A 10,682-nucleotide genomic window follows, 5' to 3' on the forward strand; every position below is an offset into this window, starting at 1 on the left:
ATCAGGATTTAAACTGAAGTGATCATGTTTTGCTGGATGAATAAATATAATGTGAATAATAATGTGAATTATGTTCAAGGATTAGCAAATGTGATTGTATATAAATGCAAATGTAAAGCTAACTTTAACCTGAGTACTGGGGGAGGGCAGTGGACCTTGAAAGCATGACTTATACACATGATGCCATAGGATCCAAATGGTCTTTCTGTAGCTTAAATGCTTACAATTGTCTGGCTTTTTACATGTCGTTTCATTTCATTAAATCTTTCTTAAATGACAAATCTTAGTGATCCCCAGGGAGCAACATTATGACAGACATGAAAATGATACATTAAACAAAGGAATCATTAAGGCCACAAACAAGACCAATTTGTTTTCATCAAGTTTATTAGTAAACTCAAAATTTTTATGCATTTAATTAAAAAAAAAAAATCAAGCAAGAGTTAGAAACATGACTGGAAAACATCAGAATCACATCTACAGATATCGGTTTGTCCTTCAGATATTAAACAGCAGAACAGCAATAGTGCAAATCTGTGATTCAACACATTCAGGATTCATGATAATGTAAGAAATTTTTAGAGGCTGATGTTGGACAGGCAATTGGTTTTGCCATTGCACAGAACATGCAACACTGAATATCACAGTTTGTCTAAACTATTCTTTACAAGTCTGCAAAAATAAAACGACCAAACATACTAGTGTGCATTAATGTAACCATCACACAGCTTTTACCTGATACATAAAGACACAAAAACCAAGGCTGGATAAAGAACTGGAGAAAGGCTAAATGTTTTGAGCTCATATCTAGACCCTCAGCCCTGGAGGGACCTGTGCTATGGTGTAGTGGAGGGTATACCCATCTCTTTTCTGGCCTTTTACAGTACACCCACCTATAAGCCAAAAAGAGAGGAGGGTATACCCAGTAGACCTGCGTATACCCTCCTCTCCTGGGTCCTCAGCCCTGGATGGACCAGTGCTGTAGCATAGTGGAGAGTACACCCACCTCTTCTTCTGGCCTTTTAAAGTATACCGGCTTATCAGCCATAAAACACTGGAATATATGGGAGGGCATACCTACTTCTTCCTCGGGAACTCACCCATCTACATAGTAGTACGCCCACCTCATCCACTACACCACTGGATCAGGTACTGACTTGATATGAGCCCTGAACTGGCCATTGCATGTTTATCTAGTAATGAGATTTTGAACATGCAGCCTGTGTCACCTTTGATATGTTATGCTTAAATTGTCCATATTCTTAAACACAGGAAATATGACTGTTTAGGGGGATGTGCGTGTAGGGGGAGGCTGAATAGAGGCACACGGCTCATCTTTACCCCTGGGCACCCTAGCAGGGTAACCCACCCTGTTGCAAGTATCTAAAATAGCTGCTATCAAAATAGTGGCCTCTGCATACTTTGATTTAATTCCTAGGCTTTATTTCCGTGCTTAAACATCTTACAGGAAACAGGGGGAACTTCAAAATAAAAATGCGGTCACATGAGGACACATAGCATGTTACTGAGTTAGTGGAAGCTGATGGGAATATGTTTGTTTAAGCAATCAGAGTGTATTTTAAATGGATGATTAACCATGATATTTAAAACTGATGGGGAAACATGTTTATTAAAAAGCCAAACTTCATGTGCTGGACACATATTAGCTCTAATAATACGATCCAAAATTATGATAAAGCGAATAAAGTCCACGCTAAAATAAAGAGAAGTGACATTTAGTGTTTTCCATACTAGTTTTAGGGTAACTGTCTTGCCAGTTAGTCTCCGCCCCTCCTATGAGTGTGTGTGTAGTTGACCAAAAACTTGCATGATACGACTCGACTGTGAGAATTTTGGCTGCTTTATCTACCACAGTTGAACACAATCCAACATCTACCAAGGCCTGAATTTTAAAAGGTATGGGTATGTCTCACAAAACGTGCTTGTTTTACAGAAAGTGTACTTAACTGCGGTCATGTAAGGGGACTGTTTGTCGTGCTTGGTCTTCCCGCTATTTTGTGGCTCACTAGCTAGCTAGCTAGCTGTTGTTGACTACTTAGCTTAGTGGGAAGAGGACGCCTACCTTTCAAGCTAGTCATAAAAACACACTCAGAGTATTGGCCAACTTCCACTGCAGCTAGCAAGATAGCACAGCTGCTCCTGGCGATTTCTGGTTATCTGGAGAAACTGAAACAGCGTTAGTTTATTTTGGACAAACCCAGTTTTAGCAGTTGTGTGTTAGCTAGGTTGCTAACAGCCGTGAAGAGGAGACTGTCTGCTGCCGCGGCGCTGATCACCGTCCAACCTCAAACACACAGTGCGTATACATCCAGAGACGATTAAAAACTAATTTTCAGTCCGTGCTTCTTTGTATAGCAGCAGTTTGTGTGTAACCGAGCGTTTTTAGAGTATATTAGCGACATCGCAGTGGCTCTGTGGTGTTAGTTTCCCTGTGTAGCTTGTGTCGTATTTATCGCGGCTGCTCTCGGAAGTCTTGTAACGCTGTAAACCTTAGCCAGGATTTCCGGCTCCTTTCCATTTGCCCTATGCTGTTTTGTTTCCGTTTATTCTATTTCCGTTTTAAAAGTTTTCTACGCGCAGAGTTAAAGTGTGATTTAACAAAGATTTGTTTTCGCTATGGAGCGCAATGCGTTTCTAGGATATTTTAACCGTTGTTTAGCACGTCGGGACCGACGGTTGTGTAATGGGCTGCCTCGCCCCGCGGAGCATTCGCTTCCAAAACAGTAGCTAACTTGGTTCACTGTGGACCAGCTTCAGTGGATCCACACGTGTGGCCAGGTGTTTAAATCCAACATTTATGCGTTTTTACAACATGTGTTCACGATGTGTGGATGTGTTTGGTGACTATTTTTGGTAACTAATGGCCTAGCAGTTGGCCTTTAGACGCCAAAGCCTCGCCCTCGAGTTGGCTAACGTTAGCAGTTGGAGCAGACAGTGAACTGTTCCAGGCGGCCAACGAGAAGTCGAGGCTCAGAGGCCTTTACAGGAGAAAACCCCCCAACTGCTGCTTCATATTCACATCATGGACCCTTAACCCACTGCCACACATTTATACACTGCAGCCGAAATATTCTCTGTCAGCTGGGCATCAATTATGTCAACTTTTAAAGTGCTTTCCTAAATGTTTGTGCCACTAAACCTTTTAATTACAGAATAATAAATGAAAAATGCAGTGAGCCATAGTGTATTTGTGCAATTTAGTGACATTACTGTGTTAAAATCAATGGTTTTAATGAATGTTTTTATATCTTCATGGCAGCGTTAAAATGACAACACCATTAAATCATTTATGAAATTTAATGCCATTTTGAATGTGACAATTTTGACTCTTTTCTTATTATGTTTATACTTTATTATTTTTTATGATAAGAAAAAGCAGACAACCATTAACACAAGCAGGGACATCATAGATAGAAGTGAAATACTTAACATCTAGCAAAACATATAATGGGTCCCCTATGTTTACAGTTTTCTTACTTTATTGAATATTTTGGGATTTATATTAAAGTTTGCAGTGGTATGAGATCTTACAGTACGATAACCATCCCAGAAAATATTGCGGTTCCATGGTATTATATGATATTTTTTTATTATCAGTCAGAATGACCTTTAAAGGTTTTTTGGTTGAACAAATGTTTTAATACTAAAATTGAAGCAATTTTGTCAATAAACATGTGTGAAAAAGTCTCTCCTTTGAAAATAAGTCAAATAAAGGGGAGATTCTCCATCCAGTTGCATTATAACCCACTATAGAGAGGAAACTGTATGAAAGTTTCATATCATGATTATAGTGACCAAAATTATCACAGTTATGTGTTATATTGTGGTGTTGTTAAATGTACTGAAAATGTCCAAAAAATACCGATACACACACACTGAAGTCATTTCACCAAGTTTTATATTGAAAACCACAAAATATATTAGCAGCACTATGCACTTTTAAACATGAAATCATAGCCAATACCATATGTAAACATATAAAAACATATAAAATGTGTTTTAACATTTAGGATAACCCATCTCTGAAATTCTTGCTTAAGTGTCTGTGCCACTGTAGATGAAGATAAGGGACCGCCAGCATCACTGGGTTTGCCCGCTGCACACCCACTCTGTAAACAATAGTAAAACAAATCGTTGCGTGCTGCACCTGGGAAACTGTTGCTAACTTTGGTTGATACTGGACTGTATTTATTGTGAGTTATTCAGAGCACCTTAATCAAACACAGTTGAAATGATAATTCAGATCTTGACGTGGTAATACTGTCTGGAGTTTCACAATGTTTTAATGTGATAGCATTAACTGTTTCATCCCTAGTACTGACACAGTGGCATGTACACCTCTAAAACTGAATAGCTCTACAATTTAGGGCCTCAACTACAGCACTTATTAGTGAGAATTAATGTCAGTTAATCACTTGTTCAATTTTTTTTTCTTTTATTAATCACTTAGGCTCTGAAATGTCTGAAATTGTGAGAATTGTGCATCACTAATTTCCAGAACCCAAAGCGATGCCATCAAATAAGTTGTTTTTATCTAACATACAGTCTGAAACCTAAAAATAGTCAGTGTACAATGATATAAAACAGAAAAGAGCATAACGTTTTCACATTTGAGAGGCAGGAACCAGAGAGTTGGGCATTGTTGCTTGATAAATAACTTAAATGATCAGCTGGTTGACAAGATTGTTGATTATTTTAGTGATTGTTTCAGCATTACTGCCTTTATGAATATATTGTTAAGTGTTTCTCTTCCAACACTCTTGCATTACTTTCCCACAGTTTGGCTCTCTGCGTCGAACAGAATGTCTAAAAGTGAAACAGAAGAGATGATAGAGATCGAGATCGATGAACGGGAGAAACAGGCGTGCCTGGAGGAAGGGTAAGCAAGATGATGGTGATTTGAATTGCATACCCTCTGCATGCAGCATATACACATTTACAGTTATTTAACCTCACTTTCCTTTTACATGTAGGGTCGAGGAGCAGACCATCACTGCATCAGATCTGATTCAACAAGACATCGACATCAATGAGCCCATTGGCAATTTGAAGAAGCTCTTGGAGCCTCGTATCCAAATATCACTGGACGCATATGACATCTGCTTGCAGGACATCCAGGTAACTGTGCATTTCTTGTTGCTGTTGCCATTAAAACAGTCTGAGAGTTATCCCTTGAACAAGAAAGTATGTCCTTCTTCACTTCTGACTCAGCTTACGTGTTGTTTTGTTCTCAGCTTCACCCTGACCACAGCCTCTTTGATCAAGGCGTAAAGACAGATGGCACTGTGCAGCTCAGCCTGCAAATTATAACCAAACCAGGTACTAATAAAATGCCTCAAAGATCAGAACATGTCTGTGTCGATGTTCACATTTGCACATTCCTACATCAGCCTCACTAATTTGTGTTCTTTCCCCTCGTCCAGGTGAGGAGAAGCTAAACATTTTGGAAATTGTGAAGCCAGTAGAAACAGTGGAGGTGGTGATTGATCCAGATGCAGCAGGAGAGGAGGGAGCACTGGTGGAAGAGGGTCAGCTCATCGCTGTGGAGCGATCTGGCCTTTCTGATGAGACCTCCGAGCAGGTTACACGCTGGGCCGCAGCACTTGAAGGCTACCGCAAAGAGCAGGTCCGGCTGGGCATACCATACGGTGAGAAACACTTTGATGAGATACATTTCTGTGTGGAAGACAATCCTTAATGTGGTGAGAATAAACACAGTTTCTCTTGCTCTCTTCAGATCCTGTGCTCTGGACGGCTGATCAGGTGATCCACTGGGCTGTGTGGGTGATGAAGGAGTTTAACATCGATGAGATGGAAATAGGCAGCATTCACATTCCAGGTCGAGATCTCTGCTCATTCAGCCAGGAAGAGTTCCTACATAAAGTGCCCAATGGAGAGATACTCTGGAGTCACCTGGAGCTCCTGCGTAAATGTAAGTCAGAGAGAGTCGCTGTAGGTTTTAGGAGACTATGCATCCATCTTGCACACACTGATAATGGTTGACGGTGTTTTAAGGAGTCAAATGAAGGCCAAAGTTGCATCTGATTTGTACGTGGGTCTGGTGAATTTGATGCAGATTTTGTCTTAATCCTTTGTGCTTCGTTCAGATGTGTTGGCAAGCCAGGACCAGTCCGGAGGGGACGCCACTGTCACCATCGATCAACGTAAGTGTTTTACTGAAAAATCTGCCAGAGGGGTAATTAAAGGTTTCCCCGAAACATGACAATACCCTTACATGCAGTCAGCTGAAGACTGGAATTGGCCAGTCATGAGTCACTCAAGTTATCTGATCTGATGGGACACAACACAGAGAACCCCTTTACTAGCCTGCAGGGCAGCAGACAGTTCATTCAAAGGAAGAAAAATGTCCTTTTCTTGCAGATGGAATAACTTTAATAAGAACCAGGGCTTCCCAGAATTTCTCAAAGCTCCCAGTTCTAATTGATTTCCATTTCGATTTGTTCCAGTATCAATTTTATTAGGAATATATCAGTTATAATACCATTTTTTCTCAGATATGAAAGGATTTCTCAGAGGATTCATGCTGTAAATTGTACAAGAAACCCTCCAACCTGGTGTATATTTAAAGATACCAAAGTTTTCATTTAAAATCGACACCCCAAAACAGTCTCCCCATTTTTTCAATCACAAATTGACCAATTTCTCACCTTAGACTTTGATCAAAAACGGTTAATATCAATTATTTATGGAAAAAACCCCAGCCCCACTGCACCTCTCGAAGACTCCTGGGAACAAGACTTGGGTGTTCACATTTCTGACAACCACTGGAGCGATATTCTTGCCTTTATGCACTCCTTATCACTATGTGAAAAGTGCTCTATAAATAAAATGATTGATTGATTGATGTGCCAGACACGGGACTATTGCATTGCAAGGTTCTCCAGATGGCACACTTACCAACACCAAATTGGCTAGAAAATACCCTGATCAAAGTGATGCTTATAATAGATGTATGAAATCCCCAGCTGACTATTTACACATATTTTGGACATGCCTAACTGACTTTTGGTCCAGGGTGTTCGACACCCTTGGACAGGCCTCTACAACACAGTTCTGGTACCTAACCAGGCTAACTATAGGCTATATGTATTTGTATCCATACAGTAGCAGGTGATAAGCCAAGTACGTGCATATGGCTTTGCTTTTGTCCCACTCTTCTCTGTATTCATAGTTTTTAACTGAAATGCACCAGGTATCTGCCTTAGGCTTGGCCGTGCCTTCAGTGGAGCAGCTCCCGGTATGCTTGCATAAAAAGAAGTTCACTAGCCTCTCATCCGGCCACATCTCGTGTGAAGAACCAAAGTGCGGCCACACAAGACTAACCGGGTTAAAGCTTCACACGTCTCCGGTCAAAGGCATACATTAAAAGACTAATCTCAGGATTTTATGAATCGATGTCAGATCATTTAAACACCAGCAGTTGTTCTGATGAACAATATTCTGTTTATCTCTAACCTTCCTGTCTGTGTCTGCAGCTGTGCAGATAATCCCGGCCCAAGTGAGCACACCCACTGCCATCAAGGTGTTGAAGCAGAACCGTGGCCCCAGAGCTCCCCGAATTTCAGGAGGAGAGGAGCGCAGCTCGCCTGGCAACCGCACAGGTACTATACACACTACACACATGGGCTCTGTATGTAGCTCGTATGTAGACAGCTTACAGGCCTCTGTTCAGATAGCCTGAAAGTGCCGAAAAAGGCAAAGGGTGATGGGTTGGAATCAGACCCTTGGCCACTACGACACAGCCTTTGTGCAAGTATAATGAAAATAATTGAATATGAAATTGCTCCAAAAATGAAACTAAATTGAATGCTGTGTTTCTGTGGTGCCAGGAAACAATGGTCAGATCCAGTTGTGGCAGTTCCTGCTGGAGCTGCTGACAGACAAGGACGCACGGGACTGCATCTCTTGGGTGGGCGAGGACGGCGAGTTCAAACTCAACCAGCCAGAGCTTGTTGCCCAGAAATGGGGCCAGCGCAAGAACAAGCCTACGATGAACTACGAGAAACTCAGCAGAGCCCTGAGGTTTGTTTCTGTTTTTGAAGGGTACTCCAGTGGCTCAGCATTACACTTCCATAGAGTTGGTGACGGATTAAGAAATGGTCGCAGCCACATCCTGACTTGTAGTCCTAGAGGGGAATATGATCCTGACACACTAGATCCTACATTTCCCTCAATGCAACTGCTTGATAAACAAGGGGGGCCTTTCTGTTAAAAAAAGACTGAGATGATGATGATCATGATGATGATGATGATGACAAAGCTCCTCCAGGGCCACAGAAGACATTATAAAGCTGTTAACATGATGAGTTTTCACCTTTTTTGCAAGTACTTGACCCAATGCAGATCTCCGTTATGACAGCAGCATTGAAAACATGACATGGTTTGCTTCACTCTTAAACTGTGTGGTTTTATTTGTGAGATTCTGACATTCATGTTCTCATTTAGGTATTACTACGACGGGGACATGATCAGCAAGGTGCAGGGCAAGCGCTTTGTCTACAAGTTTGTGTGTGACCTGAGAACTCTGATCGGCTACAGCGCTGCTGAGCTCAACAACCTGGTGACCGAGTGCGAACAGAAGAAACTGGCCCGCATGCAGATGCACGGCATCGGTCAGCCCATCACTACAGTGACGCTGGCCACCACAACACTAGACAAAGACAGTTGAAGGAGGCTGTGGCAAAGCGCCGTCCAGCTGCCAAAGTTTGCTCTCCACCACTGATTGGAAATCAACTCTGTTCTCTTCTTTTGACACAGCTGTGTTTATCAGGCACAGGAATGCAAGACTGACCCCGATCAGTACGGATTAACAACTCTGTTATTGTCTTTACAAGTTAGACTGAGGCAGGTTAAAAGTTTTATCTTTTCTTTAACTCTAACCAAGAGACGTGTGTTCAGGATGAGGAGACAAATGTCTGCGTGATTACTGAGATGTGCTGTTGTTGTGTGCATGTGACTGAATGCTTGAATGTCTGACTGAGCTGTGAGCTTTGTGTAATGCGTTCCTCGTCTGTAGTTTAGGATCATTTCCACTGTATATACCGGTACTTCATGTTTTTGATAGCCACAAGGACAAGTGTATTTTCATATTTTCCATTTATAGAGGATCTGTTTTGTATTTTATTTAGTGTTTGTTCCCTGAATTGTTGGACCCTTTTTTGTCCACTAGAGGGAATAAAGTGGCAAGCATTTTTCTTAACGTCTGTGATTCAGTCTCTTCATCTCTCAGCCTTGGAAAGTAATGTTTTATTTAATTAGTAAATGTGTATTTGACACACCTCAAGACCTTTCAAAGATGCAGGATTTTCTTTAAAACAATGTATAGAATTAGAAATAATACCAGGGTTCCCACAGTCATGAAATTCCTGAAAAAGTTATGAAATTAAGAAAGCAGTTTTCCAGGTCTGGAGCTGATTTGGAATTAAGAGTGTGTTTTGGTTAAGTTTTGAGTTTACATGGTTTTGGCTATTGTTTCAGATACACTCAGAAAAATCCCCAAACATGTCCTAATGTATGTAAAATACGTTGCTTATATTAATTTAAAATATTGGATCACTAGTATCACGTCATCACCAAGGCCACATCCCTTTTTGGGAAACAGGAAAATGCCAGAAAGCTCCGATGAAGGCTCTGTGCTGAAACATGTAAGTGTAGCTTTATTGTGATGTGAGCCAGTTTAACAAATGAAATGTGGGTATTTTGTTGTCCTTTTCTCAGAAATTTGGGACACTTTACCTTTTCATACTTTTTGGAATTGTTGAAGCACAACCTTCTTTTCAAAACAATTGCGAAACAATTATTAGACATGTCCATAAAACACATTTAACAAGAAATAAATGCAGAGGAACTCATAAAACAAAATTATAATCCAAATACAGGTGAAATTGCATTAGGGATCCTTGGTTTTCTCACCCCTCAAAAAAACATTTTGCAGGGTACTTGTATTTTCTGGTCTGGGGTCTCTTATAGACATTGCATATGCACAAAACAAGTCCTGAAAGAGGCATGCACTACTTCCTACGCAAAAGTTGGGGTCTATAAAAACAGACTTGATGGGTGAAATTTTGACCCATACTTACCAACATTTTGGAGATAGGAAACTGGCAATGCAGATGGTGAGGTGGAAGTCTGATTGTAGTTTTTTTGGCTCTTGTCCATGTGTACATTTTTAGTATGGATCCTACACATCGTTCTATAAATGAGACCCCTGGTTTGTTGGCATGTTGCAAGTTGGCGGCCATATTTGCAGCTTGCAAATACCCAGGAAGTGTGTTTAGTAATGTGTGGCTGTATGACTATTTAGGCCTAATCAATAAATTAGATTAAGTCGCAGAAATCGAGTAAAGTATAATGGAAAAGTTTTGAAAATTCTTTGGTGACAATGTGTGGAACCCTGTAATCCCTCTCAGTTATCACTATGACCAACTAGAAATATGTGGAAGAGTAGTTTTCTGCAGAGACTCTGCCCTCTGCCTGTAATTTCTCATTTTCTGTACTCGGGGAAATTTGTGGGCATGTTTCCCCCACAGCTTTCAGTTTTGCTGGTGAGCGTGTTTATAAACAGAAACCAACAACCCTGCATAGTTTAAAATCCTGCATGAATCATCATCAAAAGATCCAAAATGACAAACAGCCAGAAA

General features: G+C 40.8%; 1 protein-coding gene across 3 annotated transcripts; it reads left to right on the plus strand.

Annotated features, from left to right (window-relative positions):
* Window positions 1-1,787: 1,787 nt before the first annotated feature.
* gabpa (GA binding protein transcription factor subunit alpha) lies at window positions 1,788-9,241 on the plus strand. Of its 3 annotated transcripts, none has more exons than XM_033618376.2 (10): window positions 1,788-1,917; window positions 4,801-4,900; window positions 4,995-5,139; window positions 5,256-5,340; window positions 5,445-5,669; window positions 5,759-5,953; window positions 6,129-6,185; window positions 7,518-7,643; window positions 7,872-8,064; window positions 8,488-9,241. In XM_033618376.2, exons 2-10 carry the CDS (start codon window positions 4,824-4,826, stop codon window positions 8,708-8,710), a joined length of 1,326 nt encoding a protein of 441 aa, XP_033474267.1. In that variant the 5' UTR covers window positions 1,788-1,917; window positions 4,801-4,823; the 3' UTR covers window positions 8,711-9,241. The 3 variants fall into 3 exon arrangements, with proteins under 3 accessions (XP_033474267.1, XP_033474269.1, XP_033474268.1); XM_033618378.2 differs by having other exon boundaries at window positions 6,132-6,185; XM_033618377.2 differs by lacking the exon at window positions 1,788-1,917 and adding an exon at window positions 2,178-2,317.
* The last annotated feature ends 1,441 nt before the right edge of the window (window positions 9,242-10,682 follow it).

This window comes from Epinephelus lanceolatus, chromosome 14 (assembly GCF_041903045.1).
Source record: "Epinephelus lanceolatus isolate andai-2023 chromosome 14, ASM4190304v1, whole genome shotgun sequence".
NCBI lineage: Eukaryota > Metazoa > Chordata > Actinopteri > Perciformes > Serranidae > Epinephelus > Epinephelus lanceolatus.